The 20,597-nt window shown below is 37.1% G+C and overlaps 3 protein-coding genes across 11 annotated transcripts in view; all 3 read left to right on the top strand.

The window, feature by feature from the left end:
* The first annotated feature begins 211 nt into the window (after positions 1–211).
* Positions 212–4,270, top strand: mdh2 (malate dehydrogenase 2, NAD (mitochondrial)). Its single transcript, XM_065259959.2, has 9 exons — positions 212–391; positions 1,592–1,760; positions 1,879–1,962; positions 2,071–2,180; positions 2,805–2,930; positions 3,034–3,111; positions 3,476–3,575; positions 3,682–3,833; positions 3,962–4,270. The coding sequence occupies exons 1-9, from the start codon at positions 329–331 to the stop codon at positions 4,091–4,093; spliced, it is 1,014 nt and encodes a 337-aa protein (XP_065116031.1). The 5' UTR covers positions 212–328; the 3' UTR covers positions 4,094–4,270.
* A 1,240-nt stretch (positions 4,271–5,510) lies between these two features.
* Positions 5,511–11,286, top strand: LOC135738487 (uncharacterized). Of its 2 annotated transcripts, none has more exons than XM_065256582.1 (13): positions 5,511–6,027; positions 6,097–6,185; positions 6,540–6,636; positions 6,801–7,084; positions 7,882–8,045; positions 8,149–8,295; positions 8,488–8,568; positions 8,655–8,757; positions 8,887–8,945; positions 9,038–9,140; positions 9,252–9,321; positions 9,403–9,538; positions 9,644–11,286. In XM_065256582.1, the coding sequence occupies exons 1-13, from the start codon at positions 5,896–5,898 to the stop codon at positions 11,173–11,175; spliced, it is 2,997 nt and encodes a 998-aa protein (XP_065112654.1). In that variant the 5' UTR covers positions 5,511–5,895; the 3' UTR covers positions 11,176–11,286. The 2 variants fall into 2 exon arrangements, with proteins under 2 accessions (XP_065112654.1, XP_065112647.1); XM_065256575.1 differs by having other exon boundaries at positions 9,641–11,286.
* A 1,859-nt stretch (positions 11,287–13,145) lies between these two features.
* The window catches only part of ryr1a (ryanodine receptor 1a (skeletal)), a 72,150-nt gene continuing 64,698 nt past the window's right edge, over positions 13,146–20,597 (top strand). For all 8 annotated transcript variants that reach the window (XM_065260005.1, XM_065259998.1, XM_065260002.1 and 5 more), the window contains exons 1-8: positions 13,146–13,291; positions 17,139–17,258; positions 17,642–17,743; positions 17,898–17,918; positions 19,324–19,398; positions 19,504–19,582; positions 19,691–19,803; positions 20,024–20,123. In XM_065260005.1, coding sequence (XP_065116077.1) covers positions 13,244–13,291; positions 17,139–17,258; positions 17,642–17,743; positions 17,898–17,918; positions 19,324–19,398; positions 19,504–19,582; positions 19,691–19,803; positions 20,024–20,123 — 658 coding nt within the window. In that variant the 5' untranslated portion in view covers positions 13,146–13,243. The remainder of the gene's footprint in view (positions 13,292–17,138; positions 17,259–17,641; positions 17,744–17,897; positions 17,919–19,323; positions 19,399–19,503; positions 19,583–19,690; positions 19,804–20,023; positions 20,124–20,597) is intronic.

The following is a 20,597-nucleotide window of genomic DNA, read 5'->3' as shown; positions in this document are numbered from 1 at the left end:
ACAGATAAACTTTAAATGACGTTTCGCTCAAAACCAACCAATCGACACCAACAAAGTAAAAACCGTACAGCCGATTAAGGAGTGGGCGGGGCATATTACAGTCAAGTTCAGCAAGATTGATAACATGACTGTTTAATCACAACACTGCACTTTCTGCGTTCCACCAATCAGATACGCCCAATAGTTTATAGCGTCAACATGTTTGGTTGCGCCGTACGCTCGTTCTCAACCGGTTGTCTTGTTAGAGGACGTTTGAGTCACAGTCAAGAGGGGCTCTAACATCAAAAACTCACTTTAATACAGAAAATACTCACAAATTCAAGCCAACATGTTCTCCCGCATCGCAAGACCAACAGCCACCCTCGCCCGGAGCTTGTCCACATCCTCCCAGGTAAAATTGGTCATGTTTGTGCACATTTATCTACCTAGCATTAGCCTCGATGATGCATGAGTTTAGTGGCGCTAACATGTCAATCTCGGAGTATAACTATGTTATCATTGTTCTTCATTTTTAAACTACAGTGGTGGACAGGTGAACAAGGTAAAACTAAGCTAATGCAAGTTAAATCAACTTGCAGTTAGTAAAGGTAAATGTTACCTTGATTGACATTTAGCCGCCACTTTGATAACTGTAAGTTAGGTGTTGAACGTGAACCTATGCTTTCAAGTCACATGGTCATGATTAGGTTTATTGAGGATGCAAGGATAATTTAAAATGATCTATGTATCCTGTGAAATCCTCATGTCTGGCAAGATGAGGATTGACGACCTTGCCGACTCGTGTAGTCTGCCTGGGTTTCATCGTGGTCATGGGAAGTATCACTTTGACTCAAGTCCCCTCTTCAAAAGGTCATCATGGTAATCAACCACCGGGTCCCTTGATCTGTTAAGGGATATCAGACCTTGCTGTTGTGAACATCCAGGCCGGTTTTGTGCAGTTTTGGCACATCCCGTTAGATTTTGACACAACTAGATGTTATTGGCTGGTTGCCTATGAAAACAGCAAATACCTGGTTCACCATGTGTGTTGTACTACCTAAAGGTTTAATTTATCAACATTATGATGTTTGTATTGTAGTGTAATGCCTGTGGTTTGTGGTTTACCATTTGGAATCACAAGAATTAACATGTTGTAAAATAACTCCTTTTTCAGTATTTTTTACATATACATGATATTTTGTGCATATTTTTAAGGCCCTCCTTTGTACTTTCAACAAATCCCTTCCCTTTCATCATGACTGAGTGTAAAAATTGTGACTGGCATATTTCCAAATTTAAAACGTCCCAAGGTCAAGATCAGTAATATTTTGGGTGCAACCTCTGTGCTTAGTGTTTTTTACTGAATATTGCTGTAAATGTACAGTGTTCAATATCTTATTTAAGAAATTGTTTATTTTTAATTTATTTACTTTATATAACAACCACATTATGATTGATTATCTTTAATATATATTACACCCAGTAATAAAAAGCAGTAAATCTAATGCCCTATTGCGTAAGAATGTCACTTAACTGCCTTGTTGATAAATAGCAAGGGTGGGTCAGCCCATATTGTGACATGTTGCTTGATTAGAAATCTGTCTCTCTGCAGAATAATGCCAAGGTAGCTGTCTTGGGTGCCGCTGGTGGCATTGGGCAGCCCCTGTCCCTCCTCCTAAAGAACAGCCCTTTAGTGAGCCAGCTCTCACTTTATGATATCGCCCACACTCCTGGAGTTGCCGCTGACCTCAGTCACATTGAGACAAGAGCCCAAGTCACAGGTACAGCTCTAAATTCTTTATCATTGTTCAATAAGCCCCATAGGGTCAATTTTAGTTTGACAAATGTAATACTGCTTTGAACAGGACCATTATACAGTTAATATGTATTGTATTGCAGGATACATTGGGCCAGATCAGCTGGGTGATGCATTGAAAGGCTGTGAAGTAGTTGTTATTCCTGCCGGTGTCCCAAGAAAGCCTGGTGGGTGTACTTTTTACATTTTATGGTTGTTAAAAGGGCATGCTGATGGTTGAAAAATTAAAGTCGCTGAATCCAGAAAGATGCCAATTTCTGTTTTTTTTTTACCAGGTATGACTCGTGATGATCTTTTCAACACCAATGCCACCATCGTGGCCACACTAGCAAATGCTTGTGCTATTCATTGCCCTAAGGCCATGATTTGCATCATTGCAAACCCAGTAAGTAATTGGTCATAGGAAAAATTGATCTTGATGTAGTTGAAGGAAAACAACACCGTTTTTCAGTATTTTACTATGTTCTTACCTCAACTTAGACAAATTTATACATACCTATCTTTTTTCAATGCGTGCACTTTTAATCTTTGTACAGCGCCTTGTGAATGTGTTAGCATTTAGCCTAGCCCCATTCATTCCTATGGCTCCAAAAAGGGATGAATTTAGAAGCCACCAAACACTTCAATGTTTTCCCTATTTAGAGACTGTTACATGAGTTGTTACACAACTAAGTATGGTGGCACAAAATAAAAAGTTTTTTGTTTGGAGCCATAGGAATGAATGGGGCTAGGCTAAATGCTAACACATTCAAGAAGCGCAGTACAAAGATTAAAAAGTGCACGCATTGAAAAAAGATAGGTTTGTATTTATTCATCTAAGTTGAGGTAAGAACATAGTAAAATATTGAAAAACGTTGGTGTTTTCCTTTAAGATACCACTTTATAAGTGCTCAAAGGCTGTGGACTGACAATGTCTTTATACAACACTAATTATTTTGAGCACCAATTAAAATACAGCATGATATTGAAATGCTTTTGGATTATAGTTGTGATATCATTGTGATTTCAGGTGAACTCCACTATCCCCATCACATCAGAAGTTATGAAGAAGCATGGCGTCTACAACCCCAACAGAGTCTTTGGTGTCACAACACTGGACATTGTCAGAGCGAACACTTTCGTCGCTGAGCTCAAAGTTAGTTTTATGGTTGCTTAAATTTATGACAAGCAAGAATAGAAATTATCTTTGAATTTGCTTCATACTTACTAATTTTTCATTTTCGTTGTGCTGCTTTCAGGGTCTTGATCCCGCCAGAGTCAACGTGCCTGTTGTTGGAGGTCATGCAGGAAAGACCATCATTCCTCTCATTTCACAGGTGCAGAAATCATAGAATGCATTAAAGGCGGAGTCCACGATGTTTGAAAAACGCTTTGGAAAAGGAGACGGGCCGACTACCAAAACACACTTATAGCCAATCAGCAGAAAGGAGCGTGTCTACTAACCGTCATCGTTGCCTGGGTTGCGTATGTGTGGGGCGGGTCTATCAACAGAAGGTCCAGATTCTATTGGGGTAGGGGCGTGTTTGTTTAGGTGATTTCAAATATCAACATTGGCTTTCAAACATCGTGGACTCCGCCTTTAACACAATAGGAAGATCACCATTTTGTTGCACAAACTTTAAAGCTATTACTAGATGTTATTTGGAGAAATTATAAAGTTAATCTCATCTGTTTTCTCAGTGCACTCCCAAGGTCGAGTTCCCAGCAGATAAGCTGTCTGCTTTGACAGGCAGGATCCAGGAAGCTGGAACTGAAGTTGTGAAGGCTAAAGCTGGTGCAGGTACCGTATCAACTACGACCAAACTCTATTCATTCTGAACAAGTAAAAATACAATTGAGATAATCTACAGTATGAATCATTTTTTCATGATTATCTTTGTTCATAGGCTCTGCCACCCTTTCTATGGCCTATGCTGGAGCCAGGTTCACATTCTCTCTCCTCGATGCCATGAACGGAAAGGAGGGTGTTGTTGAATGTGCGTTTGTGAGATCCGAGGAGACCGAATGTAAATACTTCTCCACACCTCTCCTGCTGGGGGTAAGTTCATCTAAACCTTCTGTAGTTGTATAGGCCACACTGTAGGGTACAGTGAAAATAGCATTCCCTCCGCTTTAAGTTACATTGCAAATAAGAAAAAACATGATGGTTGCTTTTTCTTTTCTCAGAAAAATGGCATTGAAAAGAACCTCGGCCTTGGTAAACTCTCTGCCTTTGAGGAGAAGCTGATTGCTGAAGCCATGGATGAACTAAAAGGCTCCATCAAGAAAGGAGAAGACTTTGTTGCAAACATGAAGTGATCTGTGCTTGCGTCAATACCTGTGAAATGTAATTAATTTATATAGTTGAGTCATTGTATGTCAACTGGGTTTCAAAAATAATATTTTCATCATGTTGAAAGATATGCAGACAGCATTTGTATGGATTAAAACGTTCAATTCCAGTCATCAATAAAATGGCCTGCTTTACCACCTCTATTTATCTCTGTTTATTTCAGTTTAGATTATTTTAACGATCACTATTTTGCTGTAAGTCCTATTATTTATCTATGTTTGTATTTACTGTTAATGAATAGATGAGTAACAAGAAACTCTGATTAGTGTTAAAAAAGATTACATATATACAGAAATGGTCTTAAAGGGATAGTTCACCCAAAAATGTTGTCATCATTTACTCACTCTCATGTTGTAACAAACCTGTATAAATACATTTGATCTGATGAACGCAAAGGTAGATATTTTAAGAAATGTTTGTGACATGTGAAATCGTTCATGAGCCCTGTTCTCTTCAGTGGTAGGAAAAAAGTATACTGTGGAAGTGAATAGTGCTTATGAATGGTTTGGTGACATTCTTCAAGAAATCTTCCTACATCAGAACAAAGAAATTTATACAGGTTTGTTTGTTTAAATGATGACAGAATTTTAATTTTTGGGTGAACTATTTCTAATTATCTTTAAATGACACTTGGAAATTGTATGTGATCCAGTCTGTGAAAACCCATCCAAAGTCATGTTTGTCATTTACTGTTTTTTATATAAAATCTATTAAGATACTCAGATTGATATTAATGCCACAAATATAATTTTGGACGCATAAATATTTTAACATGTTTCACACAGTTCAATTATTATCATACAGAAACCGCTGTGGAAGAATTTAAGAGATCACATACTGCAGTTTTGCCTTGAATCATCATTTCTACATATATTGTGACCATTTCAGTCCAGTGTCTCTTAAATTCTAACACAAGCAAGCCACAGGACTGACATAGTTACCTAAGAGCAATGCCAAGACCCATGAAAGATGTAATAAAGCGTTATTTCATGAAATATAGATTTTTTTAATTGTTCCTAAAATATGTGTAAAAATATTAGCATTATTTTTTTTTTACAAATGAATATTAACTTGTTTTCTTTGCAGCATTCAAGGTCTGAAAACATTGCATTTTTTTTGTCTGGTTTCAGATTTTTCAGAAATAAATGCAAATAAAAACATTACTGATCATTTTACTTAAACACATACCTATAAAATAATTAATAGGCTACATTTAGAAAAACTAATTTTTTTTCCGCGGCTGTATATTTGTAGGAAAAAGTTCAGATTTGAATATTTTATTTTGTATAATTTTACGACCTGTAAGAGACACTACAAATTGGTAAAATAATTATGGCATGTTTTTCAAAAATTTAATGCAAAGAGAAGCATGTGTCTTGCACGATTTTAAATAATCCTACTCCTTCCATGGTTTATGAATATGGAACATAAAGTCTATATAATTTAAATTAGTTTATGAATAATAAAAAATTTGTTATTTTCGTAAAGTATGTCACTATGAAAAAAAGCGTCTGCTTAAATGTATGCTTATTGAGAGCTCATTTGCATAAGTCATGACCATTTGCATACGTGGAGGTGAGCGGAAACACCCCGCCGCCACCAATCACTTCAGGCGTTTCATACGAAAACATTCGTAACCGTATCTTCTGCTACACCATTTAGTAAGTTACCGTTTCCATGTGTCTAACGTGCCACTGAATGACAGTCAAACAAGATAAAGCATCGTTACTTTAGATAGGAAAGTTTTAGGTTTATTAACGGTAACGCAATGGCTGGATTATCAGAGGAGCGTTTGCGCGTGGTGGCGATCATTCACGCGCTGAAGTCTGTCGGCATCCGTGTGAAAAACTGGAAGAACTTTCTGAATGGAGAATCAAACACTGAACAAACTTTCACAGAGGTAATTTTTATTCACGTTGTGGACGATACATGTAGTTCATGATTCATATTTCTCCAATATTTCCCTCAGAAATATGGACTACAACGGTTTGCGTTTGGACGACACCTGCCCTTGCTCCCTCAACAGCACCTGTCTGAAATGGGCGGTACAGTACCTCAGTATGTTTGATAAACGCTCTTATATATTACAAAAGGAACATTATTAAGATTAACCATAGTTTTTATAGACTAGTAACATTATACTTCCCACTAGCTTTTGGTGGATTGACTACTATTTGTATTACTGTAGTTTTATTACAAATATAATGGCTATACTTTTTTTTTTACTGTAGTGAGACAATTGTATCTTTTTAGATACTATATCTACTCTATTTAACCTTATTTACATGTTTAAAACCATGATAAATATTTTTACAAATAATCAAAAGTGAGGTGTATATTAAAAAAATAAGTCATGTTATTTATTGCTCAATGAATGATAAAAAATACCAAAGCATCTGACATGCTTTTCAGGTTTCTGGTGCAGGCCTGTGTCTACCTATCACAGCATCTATATACTGAAGGCCTTTTTAGGAAGACTGGATCCCTGAGTCGCATTCGTGCATTGAGGGTAAAGTCCTTGAAATGCTTGCAAGACATTAATTCATTGTTATGATGGTAGATGACTTTCTTTACATTTAGGTGGTCCCTGTTGAGAAACACTCACCTTATCTTAGTTAAATCCTTTTGCTTGTCTAATATATCAAACATGGATAACAAATACACGTTTCATAGGCAGATCTGGAGCAGGGAAAGACCATCTTCCTCCCCCCTCACGCTGACCTCTTGCAGCCATGCGATGTGGCATCTCTTCTCAAGCAGTTCCTACGTGAGCTGCCATCACCTCTCATCCCTACAGACCTCCAGGGTCCTCTGATTCAGGCTCAGGGGCTTGAGATGTCACATGACCAGGACGGGGCGAGAACCAGAACAACTATGCTTATAACAGCTCTGATTCCTTCATCTCACGCTCGTACACTGAGATACATCTGCGGCTTTTTGCGTCAGGCTGCAGAAAGGTTTGAAATTTGATTGTGGTCAGAATTTAGGCAACATACTTTGGGGAAAAAATCACTTTCATTCTCAGGGTGTTGCATATTTACTTTGGTGAACTTTGTGGATCTTTTCAAATCTCTAAACTTCTTAACCGGTGCCAATGGATTGCATCTGTGGGATAAGCTATTGATTTACCATAGTATTATAAACCATTGTATTATAAAAGTGTTTTCAGTAAACATACTTGCAATAGGATACTAACATCCCTGAAATGTTTTAAAGCAGAAATGCAAAGCTCAAATTTCAATGAAATAAAGTTCATCATATCATCCTTTTGTTGTTGAAATTACATCTGTTTATGCGTTAATAGTGTAAGGGGGCGTGTACACCAAAGCATTTAATCACGGCTGAAAACGCCAGCGGATGCTGATTGCAGGCACTTGCCAGCTTTTTTAGCTTAGCGCTTTTGTTGCTATGATACTTCTTTGTTTATCAGTCGTTGAAAGATGCGCCGGTTGGTTGTTGTGATATTTGTCCCGCCCCTTCACCACTGTGATTCGACGGCCATGTGAGAAGTGACATTGTCGAACTGAGTTTTTTACCCAAATTTAAACATTTTTCAACTCCCCGTTCAGCGTCAGCTGCTGGCATTTTTGAAGATGCTTTGGTGTGCACGCTACTTGTTGGTCAAATTTCGCAAACTTTGGTTCCATGCAAACTCCTTTTCACATAAAAGTGAAGCATTCTTCCTTAAGTTCAAATGGATATCAAGTTGGTAAAATGATTCCCTCTTTCCCTAATTTTTCCCATTTTTATTCAGATCCAATGAGAACAGAATGGATCTGAGCAGTCTGGCAGTTGTGATCGCTCCTAACCTGCTTCAGTGTCCGGCACAACCCAGCAAACTGACAGTGGATACTGAGAAACATCTAGACCAGCAGGCAGCAGTCATCAAAACGCTTATTCTTAATGCAGATCGTATTGGTAAAGATGTATGAGATTTGTGTGGTGATTGCATATCTAGTTTTTTGTTGCTTAAAGCCTCAGTATAATTGCATTTTTGTGTAAACTGAACTTTGTCTGCTAGGTATTGTTCCTTCATGCGTGCTGGAGGCGTCAAAAGCAACAGGGGCGACAGACACACCCTCTCCTACAGGTGGTGCCATGTTCAGTAAAAGAACAGGACTCAGTGTGTACAGAAGCCTGAGACGACAACGGAGAAGAAGTGTTGGTGGTAAGATTTTGTTGATAGGAGTTTTCTGTAAAGCTGTTCCTACATAAGAGGGTTTAACCTATGTGAAGGTTAGGTTACGTCATCAACATCTTGCAGTTTTGTCCTTGTTACTAAAATCAGTGTTATAAAGTTAATCTATTCTCTGAGGACATCTGATAATGATGTAGGTTTTTACTCTATATGTTGTTTCAGAGATATTTGTAGATGCTTTTTCTAAACTGAAGCCAAGCCGTACTCCCTCTGGACCACCTATATCCTTAGATGTCATGCTTGGTATGTTGAAATCTGGACATTTTGAAATGTGAATTCCTCTTGTAGTTATTGCTTCCTAATTAAAACAGTAATTTGTGTGTCCAAAGTTCCTCCACTCTCAAAAAGCCCCACCCCTCAGTCTCCAATCACAATCAAACGCAAAGCCGCAGAAGAGATGGTCCCTGAACTTGAAGGATCTGCTAAAAAACGGTACATCTTTGACTTACTTCGAATATTATATTATAAGAGATTATATTTTCCAATTTGTCTGGGAATGACTACTTGCAAACTCAAGGCTCTGCTGGATATTTTCTTGTTTGTGTGTTTATTATTGTTCAGGCGTTCTTTGCATGACCTAAGAGAAGACAAGCAGTCTTCACTCAGCCAGCCAACAGAGAGTGAGTTCACTTATTTGCACATTTTACCTGCTTGTCTTCTGATTGGTTGTTTAATGAAGAAATGTTGCTGCGAAAAATCTGTTTATAATCAGAATCCGCAGGTGGTCACAGTCCCCTGGAGGAAAAGACTAGTAAGGAAGATCTCAACACTTGCAAGAAGAGATACCAGAGCAGAGAACAAAGGAAATCATTTTGGTATCTCTGCTTGAGACAGCAATATAACATATTTTGTTAATCTATTGAAAATAGATTGTGGTTTCAAAGGCTATTACGGTCAGCCATATAATTGTGTTTTGGGTTTTTCAGGCCAACAGATAAAGAAGAAAAGATTCGTCGAAGAAAAAAATCTCTTCGCTTTTTCACTGTGTCCAGCCACGTATGTTCTTCTCCTTTGAAATCATTCAATAGGTTTTCATTTTGACCCTTTTCACTGTAACATTTTGCTTAATATTTTTAGATATCATTGACACCAACACACAAAGACCCTGAAGATTGTTCAGAAGATCACAGAGTTCAAACTGACTATAGGAGTAGTACTGATGCTGATGAATCTCCAAGGCTACCAGTTATACTCATTGATGGACCAGGAGGAGGTTTGAATAAGCCTTTATGAATTATCCTCCCTCTTTTATTATCTATTAATTCATATTCTGTTGTGCAAACCTTGAAATTAATCTAAGCTGACTTCTGTTTAGCAGTTGTCATTGGAAATGAGGTTGAAGGTGACCCAGATCTTCTTAACTGCAGTTTTGTTGAACGCCCTAATGACTTTATAAATGGTATGGGATCGGAAGTATCTTGTGGTCAAAGAAAGGACATCGAGGAACCCTGTGAAGATGAATGCTGGACTGTGCTTGAAGATGACAAGTTTGAACAGTTAGAAGAACATGCACCGATAAAATCTGTAACTCCAAGTGCAGCCCAGGAGGTTGAGGCAATAAAAGAACAGGAACAAAAGCCGGTGGAAGAACCACCAAGTAAGGAGTCCAAAGAAGTTAAGAAGAGATCCAAGAACCGATCCCGTCCACGTAGATCCATAAGCTTGCCTGAGGTGACGTTGGAGTCGTGTTGTGATGAGATTCCGGAGTTGGAAAAGGAATTTGGTAGAGCTGAACCAGAGATGGGAAACAGTGTCTGGCCAATGTTTGCAAGTTTGACCCTCTCAGATAAGCAGGAAAATGAAACGACGGATAAGGAGAATGTAGGTAGCAGAGAAGTGGAAGGTCAAGAGATGACAAGCAGCATTAAAACACGGAAGAACTTTAAACAAGACAAGATGGCAGATTCGACTATCGGTTTCAAAAGACCCCATCAGCGGTTGTCCATGGCTGAGCGTCTTCGAGGTTTCAGTGCTTTGACCTTGCTGCTGCGGACGTCACGGACTGCACCTCAGTTTCGGGATAAGCCACAGGAATGCCTTCAAAGGGGAGCCACACGCCTTCGAAGGCAGGGGGCACGCCGGTTTGGCCGATCTATCAGTCATGAGGGAGTATCAGAGAGACCACAAGAGAGGAGTCCCGAGGGATCACCACCACCAAATCAGGCTTTCATAGGTATATGTGACGCTAGCCCTGATTCAGGTGTGGAGTCTGTGGATCATGAACTGATTAATGACTTGCATAGAGAAGAAACATCACAAAATTCCCCCACAGCTCATTCAAGAAATGATGAGATTGTGGATTGTTTTCTAGCAAGCACAGATCAAGAGCCAAAGTCTCCAACAAACAAAATGGAGTCCTTGAGTAAGAAATCAGACCAGCTTAACAAACCCACACCGGATGTCGAAGAGTCTGATCTTTATAAACTGTTGGATCAGAAATGTCACATTGATGATCAAGAGGAATATCTTGAAGAACATCAAGTTGTAACGCCTGTTCCGACATCTCCAACGTTCTTCCAGCAGATGGTGCCATTGAATCCTTTTGAAGATACAAGCCCAGTCGAAAACCTAAAAACAGATCAAGTTTCTTCTTTCCCCAAAAGAGTTGAGGAAAATCCCTCATGGCTGGATGCCAGTCCCACATTTCAGTTTGCACCTTGTAAAGCTTTTGGGGCTTTGATGCTTGATGATATCGTATCTGAAGATGACACGAATGAAAGATTACCTTATGATTTGTCTCCTCCAGCATTTCAATTCAGACGTCCGACCACTCGAAGACACTACAGAGACTCTCCCCGCTGGCCCTCTCATGAGGTCCGCATGTCGGCTTGGAACCCCGTTTCCCTTTAAACGTACTAGTTCTTGTTAATTGGTTTAATAAATATCAGTTCCCAATGGAATGGCACTTGAATCTGGTTTGTTACATCAGATTGTTCAGTTATGGAACAGTGATTTTTATCGATGGTGTTTTTGTTTGTCAAATTTTGTCTTTGTTCTTAATAAAGTTTTAATAGTTTAATTTTTTGACGTGGTTGATTTTGTTTTGTAGGTAGAACAAATTTTCATGTTTAGATATCGGAGTGAATGATTACATGGTTTATTTCTCACAATGGCAGTAAACATGCACTTTAACTGTGGAAGTTTAGCAACAACCTAGATTTTTTTTAATCATAAATAACGCTGTTTTGGACAATATTTTAAATGATGTAGAATATGCAAGTTCGATCTGTTGAGGAAGTGTGAGAAAAACTGCAAGTTTTATAGTCACAATGAAACGGAAGTAGTAGTTATCTATTTCGTATTGTGATGTATATTCGAGTTAAAGGCCTCTGTAATGAGAAAAAAAATTAAGTGTGTGACTTGATTTCGTCCATCAAGAACTGATTGGATCGTTCAAAGTTGGGCCATGTTGCTAATTGCTGATCTTCTCAGCGATCTTACTGGGCAGAAACAAGTGTCTATTAGCCCCGCCCTTGCACCATTCCTTTTGACAGGAAGTAAAGAGACGTTTGTTCGAGGAGGGAAGGAGATTAATGTTTTTGAAGATTATGAGGGCACATGAATAAACTTATGAATATAAAAAAAATTCATAAAAAGTATGTATTTTTAATTTCATGGTAACTTTAAGTGAAGCTTTTTTGCAAACTACACTATAAAAATTCCTTGCTGCACTTTAATGTTTAGGTTTAAACAACTTGGGGGCGGTTTTTCAGAGAGGGTTTATGTTAATCCAGGACTATTTTTTTATTTATATTAGGTAATTTAAGAAGTTTTTACAAATATTTTTTAAAAACACTACAGGTGTGCATCTTGGGACAAAACAATGGCACTGATATATTTTAAAATATAACAATTCAAGGTGTTTTTAAATTAAAACATGCATTTTAGTCTGGGACTAGGATAAGCCCTGTCCGGGAAACCGTCCCAAAAATTAATAAGTCATTTAAAAGTTGCTATAAATTATAGAAAAAAAATTGTAAGAACTTAAGCCCATTCAACTTTTTTATTTTATTTTTACAAACTCCTCACTGTAAGAAAGTTGAAATTACTTAATTCAAGTTGTTTAAACGTAAACATTTAAGTGCAACAAGGATTTGCCCAGCGATGCCTGACCAGTGACCATCCGCTCCCCTTTCATTTCTAATTGTTTTTAATTCTTTTTAAATCTTATAGTATAGCATTATAGCATAACTTCCTTTAACTTCTAATTTTTTTACATTTTAATTCTCATAAAATGTATAATATACAATATATTTTCTATAGGATCTATGTGTGATCTTTAGGAGCTAAGTATGGCTCTTTCATGTTCTTTTTTTCTCCCAATGACTTTTTCCCACTCGGTTTTTCTCCTAGGAGTTTTTTTTCAACCCCTTGGGAGTGACGCTGTACTTTGCTACTTTTGTTGTCCTCTGATTTTTTGTGTTTTCTCCTGTTTTTATTAATGTAAAGCTGCTTTGGAACAATACAACAATTGTGAAGAGCGCTATAAAAATAGAATTGAATTGAATTGAAAAAAAATCACTTTTTTACTGTGTTAGGTATGCGTTTTTATGTTGTAATATAATTGTTGGTGGAATTATCTGCTATTAATTTGCTTTGGACATGTAAAGTGAAGTGAAAGCATTAATGAAAAAAAAAAATATTTAGTGCTAGTTTGTATAACAATTACTTGATTCTTGTGCAGTTAAATCAGTGATTATGTTTCTTTTGTAAGGCAGGTGCTCCTCCTCTTTGATGTTTCAGTTGTAAATGGAAACCAGAGAAGGTGGTGCTGCCTGTTGATCTCTCTAAACCCCCATTACCAGAACTCACAGGCAGCCGGCAGGACAGGAAACAGAGACAGAGAGAGGGAAACCGAGGCTGGGATTTGTCCCAGCAGGAATAAAGGGATCGCGTGTACCTGTAGATCTCCGGCACCATGGCAGAAGGTGGAGAGGGAGAGGATGAGATTCAGTTCTTACGGACCGTGAGTTACATTCTGGTGCCCTCTTGATTCCTAAATTCAAAAATCCAACTGTCATGTCATTCCTACAGTCTTGGAAATGTTACAGAAATAGAGTCGGTACAATTTTTTTTAGATGCAGTCATTTAAAATTTTTTAATCTGCTAAATGATCTTCCTGAGTGCTTTTTAATCTGTGCATTTGAAAGATTCATTAAAAATTTCATTTAGTCAAAGAAGTGGAAATCCTGAAATGTGTGTACACGTGTGTCAGAGGTAGAGTTAGGAAATTTAGCACATTTTGACAGCTTCCTCATAGGTTAATAAAGTTTAATAAAACTTGGAGTGGAGTGACACGGGCAGGTGTGTGGATTTGCATTGTTGTCTATTTATACATTGTATAGTGCAGAGGTTGGATTGTCACTGTTTGAAATTGGACAATATGCTTGGCACTGTGAAAATGATAGCAACATATCACCAAGACTAAGATTTAAAACCCTAGGCCTGGTTTCAAGGCCAGGCCTTAGTTAAATTAAATGTTTAAGCATCTTTTATAAACATGGCTAATAGAAAAAGACAAATCAATGGCACTTGCATATTTTAAGCTAATCAGTTATTTTCTGATAAGACAACTCCAAAATGTTTCTTAGTTTATAGCCTTAAGCCTTGTCTGTGAAACTGTGGACAGATTATATATACCCTGCCCTTCATAAGTATTAGGACAATAAAGGCAAAAGAGAAGCACATCCTTGTCCTAAGCGGTGTAAATTCCTAACCAGATCATGCTGGGGCTGTGTCAGCTTTAGGGTAAACTTTGGATCATTGTTAGAAAAACAGATCTTTGTTTTCTCTTGTCAAACAGTAGCTTGCAATATGTCTTTATGTATTGTATTAGTCCTTTAATATGAATGAGACATATTTTTATATGTTAAAATATTCAAGTTTTACAGCAGGATCCTCTACTTCCCTTTCCCAGAATTCCATGTTTCAGATACAAATGTGTGCTATCATCTTTTTAAAGTGAGCAGGAAGTATGACTAGTACTTTACAGTCTTTACATTGTGTAAATCCTATACCACTAGATTTACCAATCAAATCATCATTGATTTAGAAAACAAAAATATGCAATTTTAACAAGTTCAACCGAATGCATAAGCATCATTCGAGGCATTGCTGCCATTGTTTTTATTATGTTCTTTATGAGCTCTTGGTCTATAAACAGAGATAGGATTAGCAGCTTTCTAGCATGGTCTTAAATCAACACCTGTCGCAGTCTATTTAAAAGTTCTGTTACATTTCCCAGTTCATATTTACAAGTTTTGATTCACATTCAACAGTTTTTTGATTGTAGGAACTTTTAACTTATGGTGTCATTTAAGGGTTTGGGGAATTTAAAAATGTATCTTTTTTATTTGGCTTTTTTTTAGCATATTTGGGGCCATACCAAATATATCTTGACTCCCAATATTGTAGGTGTATTCACATCTACAAAGAGCCGAGCACAATCATGATGTATAATGGTCGAATTTTGTGTTCAAATAGATGTGTGTCCTGGAAATGTTTGATGTGATATTTAACCAAACGTGCATCTTGGTGGCTTAACAAAATTTGTGAATACAATAATGCATTGTATTTACACACTGGATGCTGGGCTGATTTTTGCTCTGACTTTTGGCTTTGCTAGAATACACTGTGCTGTAGCTTTAAACAAAGTTAAGTTATGCAGCTTAATTTTTATCATTTAATCATTTTGTGAGATTTGAATTTAAAGTTATTCATTCTTAAAACATAATCACTTCCTGGTCAGTATTAGCATATATATTTTTTGTTGGTGTATTAACTGTTAAGTAAGAACCTGGGCAAAACACCATTTTTGATTTTATATGGTCATTAGCCATGTTGCATATCCCCAGGAATGTTATCCACAGCATTTCTTGGATTATATAAATGAATTGTCCACATGGGACTCTTTATATATCACGGGTCCTGTGATTTTGCTATGTAAGAACAGTAGTCAGACAGCTGTCCACTGTCTTCTTAAGGCACTGTGCCATTGATCTGCCACCGTCACAAACAAACAGTCATTCTGGTTCATGGCTCTGGTTCCAGTCTGAGCACTCTTGGCTGTGTGACGTGCTTCTGTAATACTGGGGTTAAATGTATGGCAGGTGCTACAGTCCGAAATAGAGGGACACGGAATGAGGTCGGGAGTATGGGGGAAATCTGATTTAACATCTCATCTCAGCAATTGGTACTGTAATTGAGTGTTGATCAATGTCCTACATACACTGTCCTACAGTTTAAAAGGCTATAATACATCTCAAGTATATACATTTTTTCTCAGTTTTTGCAGCACATGTATAATATATACATGCTTTTATAGTGTTTATTTTAAGATATATTAAATATATAATTTTCACAGCACCAAACAAAATTGCATTCTGAGCATCTTAAGTTAACAACATTAAAGTTAAATTGTCTTTGTCACATAAAATGCAGATCCCATAATGGTCATACGATATATTGTCATAAGAGAGAATGTAGATCCAGCAGATATCGGGTTACTAACAGTATGCGTCAGTGTAGACAGGCTTGTCTACAGCCCCTGAAATATCTCAGCAGAGCGAACACTTGCATACATAATAATACATCGTCCCACAGATGGGCCTGTCAAGGACGTGACCTGCTCCAGTTTGTCTCATGCCTCATGTGGCCATTTAAAACATACAATTAGATTACATGGAACAGTTATGCTGTTAAAATTCAATATAGTTTTTTTTTTTTTTGAGGTCAGCTTATATGGCCATGTATTTATGAAAGGTAGTGCTGTTATTTATACAGTAAAATACAGTAAAAATGAGAACACAGACTTTGTTGCTTGCATTTAGATTAAATATAACTTATATTGCATATAAACTTCATTATTTTACAGTTGCATGCTTGTATATATTGGATGCATAGATCTTCAGACAGTTTTAGCTTCATTAAAGCCTCTTCACATGTTTGGCTGTAACCCGACCCACATTCACGATTACTGAATAATGTAGCTTGCTGCCCCAACCAAGGACACAAATTCTATGTTATGTAGCAGCGATGTGTGCGATACACTTGCTGTGAGACTAATGCCAATGACTTGTCTATCTGAAGCAATATTTCAAGAAGCGTTAATCTCAAGACATTTCCTTTAGACATTTGCTCTTTAAAATGTGTTCAAATTACTTAAATATTATTGCATGGCAAGAGAAAATGCCACGCAATAATAGTGATTTACAGTGCATTGAAGCTATACATTTGATCAGTGTATGTAATCCCTGGGATCAAACCCATGACCTTTGCACTGCTAATGCAATGCTCTACTAAATGATTGACAGGTACTCCTTTACATGTATTATACACATGCTAAAAACACTACATTAAAGGTGCAGTGTGTAAATTTTAGCGGCATCTAGTGGTGAGATTGCGAATTGCAACCAACAGCTCAGTCCACTGCTCACCCCTTGCTTTTGAAACACATAGAAAAGCAACGGAAGCTGCCACCGGACAAACATGTCATCGTCGGAGAGAACTTAGTACAAATTTGTCCGTTAAGGGTTTCTGTAAAAAAATGGCGGCACAAAATGGCGACTTCCATGTAAGGGGACCCTCGGTAAATGTAGATAAAAAGGTCTCGTTCTAAGTTAATAAACAAATAACGGTTCATTGTGAAAGGTCTTTATACACCCCTGATAATATAGTTTTGTATATTATTTTGCACTTCTGTCAAGAGATCCTTTTAAAAATTACACACTGCACCTTTAAATGTTCTCCATCCTGTGATTATATTGATCGTTATATGCTGATATAATGACATTTGGCATTTGTTATCTACGTAGGATGATCAGGTAGTTCTACAGTGTACAGCCACTATCCTGAAGGAACAGATTAAACTCTGTCTGTCCTGTGAGGGTTTTGGGAATCGCCTGTGTTTTCTGGAAACTACATCTAATGCCCAGGTAAAGCCTACTGGTTTATGTATCTGCAGTTTATATGTCATTCAGATTGAATTGCTATGCTTCAATAGACCGTTTCAGCAGTAACAACATAAACAAGCCGCTGTCGCGGTCCGCACGTAACTTCCGGTAAACTCCGCTAATAATAAATAACAACAAAGTTCTTTAAACATAGTTTATTTATATAACAAGCAAACAAAACAACACATAGATTACCTAGGAAACCAAAACATTTGTTATTTTCGACTAGTTTAGCAACTAGTCAGACCATTAAAAAAACGAAACCGGAAGTAAGGTTCGGATCCAGACGTGTATCACGTACGTCCGATGAAACCGTCTATACGCTCAGAAGTATTGGCATACAAACACTTGTTTTGTCATTCCAGAATGTTCCACCTGATCTGGCGATATGCTGCTTTATTCTGGAGCAGTCTTTATCCGTTCGGGCACTTCAGGAAATGCTGGCTAACACAACTGAGCTTAATGAGGTATGGATACCTTTAGGAGTGGGAACACAGTTGTCTATATCAAATCACTTCAATTTAAATTTTTTGTTCAGGAACAAAGTTTGCATGACTTATGAGTTTTATAATCCTTTCCACTTCTCTTATTCTCTTATTTTCTCCCTTTTGCCCACTGTAGGAAGTTGACTTGGATAAATGGGTATGTTTCTCTGTGGCATGCTCCTTGGAATTGACCTTTTTTCAATTTCCAATTCATTTTCGCTTTGTCTATTACAAAAACCCTTCTTCCCTCTGAGTGTTCTTACCTACTAGAATTGTGTCCACCCTGATGCTAGACAATGTACTTTTTTATGAGATTTTATGTTTTTTTTATCAAACTCACCAAAGTTTTTGTGTTCTTTGTGCAATGATTAGATATGGTTTGCACAGTTGAGAGACCAGTATGTAACTTTTGACCCTGGACCACAAAACCAGTCATCATAAGTAGCACAGGTATTTTGTAGCTATAGCCAAAAATACATTGTATAGGCCAAAATTGTTAGGATATTATGTAAAGTTCATGTTCCATGAAGATATTTTGTACATTTCCTTATATCGATACTTTTATTTTGTGAGTGTGTGCAGTGCTAAGAACTTCATTTGGACAACTTTAAAGGCAATTTGGTCAATATTTTGCACCCTCAGATTCAAGATTTTAAAATAGTTGTATCTTTGACAAATATTGTCATATACTGACAAACCATACATTAACCCTCAAACGCTCCTCGTTTTCTGTTTACAATTCTGGCCCTTGGGGTCTATATGACCCCAAAATTGAAAGCATAATTGTAAGAAAAATATACATTTTCAAATATACAATATTATACAAATAATATATATTTTTTTTGTTTACCTCTCATCTATACAATAAAGCTGTGTTTTGAGAAATTTGAAGTACTTTTGTACCTGTTTACCACTAAAATCCTCAACTACACCATTGGCTTGCCTGAAAAATATCAAATTTTTATGAAAATTCACATAAATTATGATCTAAATTTGATTGAAATGTTTTTAGATATTGATATATATATATATTATTGATATTTATTTTTGGACAAATGGAAAAAAGTACATTTTTTTTCATTTCCCATTCACTTTCAATTGGGGTCATATTGACCCCAAGGGACAGATTGATAAAAAAATTTTTTACATACCTTTACAACAACCGAATCAAGCCCAGTTTTTTTGTGTATGTAAAGATAGATTATTTAGGAAAAGTCACAAAGTTTTACATCTCTGAGATGAAGGGAACATTTTTTGTTAACAAATAAAATGTCGTTTGGGGTCATATAGACCCCAAGGACCGATTGAGGGTTAATGGAAATCTTATTTATTCAACTTTCCAGATGATGTATAAATCAATAAAATAAAAATAAACTGTTTTTGTGGTTCAAGGTCACATTTGCTAATGTACTCACTGGATTTCCAAAAACTACATTATAGTTCGATTTATCTAATCTTTTCTCTGTTATATTGGTCCTTTGATTATGTTTGTCATCAAAAATAAAACCATTTGTGTCTCTTTAATTGTATTTCCTATAGTAATTTTCTTATTATTTTTCTAGTCATCACAAGGTGGAGGTCACCGGACGTTGCTGTACGGCCACGCCATCCTGCTAAGACACACACACTCGGGCATGGTGAGTCAAATCTTAAAATCCTCCATTACTGGATAACACCAATGATTTTTATTTCTCTTGGTAACACTTAAAATTATTTCGTGGTTGTTGTCTCATCAAATGCAGTACCTTAGCTGTTTGACGACATCAAGGTCACTTACAGACAAGCTGGCTTTTGACGTAGGCTTGCAAGAGGACTCGACAGGTGCCTAGATTCTAATAGGAGGGAACAGAAGTGTAAAACAGTTGAATATTTTTTAAATCGTCCAGCTTTCCTTGTATAAAAATAGTAAATACTTAAATCTCCCAATAGGTGAGGCATGCTGGTGGACTATACACCCTGCATCTAAACAGAGGTCAGAGGGTGAGAAGGTTAGGGTGGGCGATGACCTCATTTTGGTCAGTGTGTCTTCTGAGAGATATCTGGTAAGATCTCGTCTCTAATATATTAGCAATAACATAAGATAGGCTGCTAATATTGCAAATGTAGTCACAGCTGAAGGGTGTTGTTTGGCACAATGAAAAGTGCCTGTGACCACTTGAGTTGTGACTTGAATGTCTTATTGCTACATAATTAAGCTTTTCTGTTTTGGACTGAGTTTGATGACACGATTGATTAACCCCAAAACGTATGCCCCATCCATAGCACCTTTCCTATGCCAGTGGAGATCTCATGGTTGACGCCTCATTCATGCAAACTCTGTGGAACATGAATCCAGTTTGTTCTGGATGTGAGCTGGCAGAGGGTAAGCTTGAAGCTTTACGTTTTGACGAAATCCCTCATCAGTGGCTGGCTGGGAAATTAATGTGATAATTTAAAGGAAAACACCACCGTTTTTCAATATATTACTATGTTCTTACCTCAACTTAGATGAATTAATACATACCTATCTTTTTTCAGTGCGTGCACTTTTAATCTTTGTACAGCGTGTCGTGAATATGTTAGCATTTAGCCTAGCCCCATTCATTCATATGGCTCCAAACAGGGATGAATTTAGAAGCCACCAAACACTTTCATCTTTTCCCTATTTAAAGACTGTTACATGAGTAGTTAAACGAGTAAGTATGGTGGAACAAAATAAAACTTTTGTTTGGAGCCATAGGAATGAATGGGGCTAGGCTAAATGCTAACACATTCAAGTTGCGCCCTACAAAGATTTAGTGCATGCATTAAAAAAAGATAGGTATGTATTAATTCGTCTAAGTTGAGGAAAGAACAT

Source organism: Paramisgurnus dabryanus, chromosome 10 (genome assembly GCF_030506205.2).
Source record: "Paramisgurnus dabryanus chromosome 10, PD_genome_1.1, whole genome shotgun sequence".
In the NCBI taxonomy this organism is placed as follows: domain Eukaryota; kingdom Metazoa; phylum Chordata; class Actinopteri; order Cypriniformes; family Cobitidae; genus Paramisgurnus; species Paramisgurnus dabryanus.
This window is presented reverse-complemented; position numbering and strand designations above follow the sequence as displayed.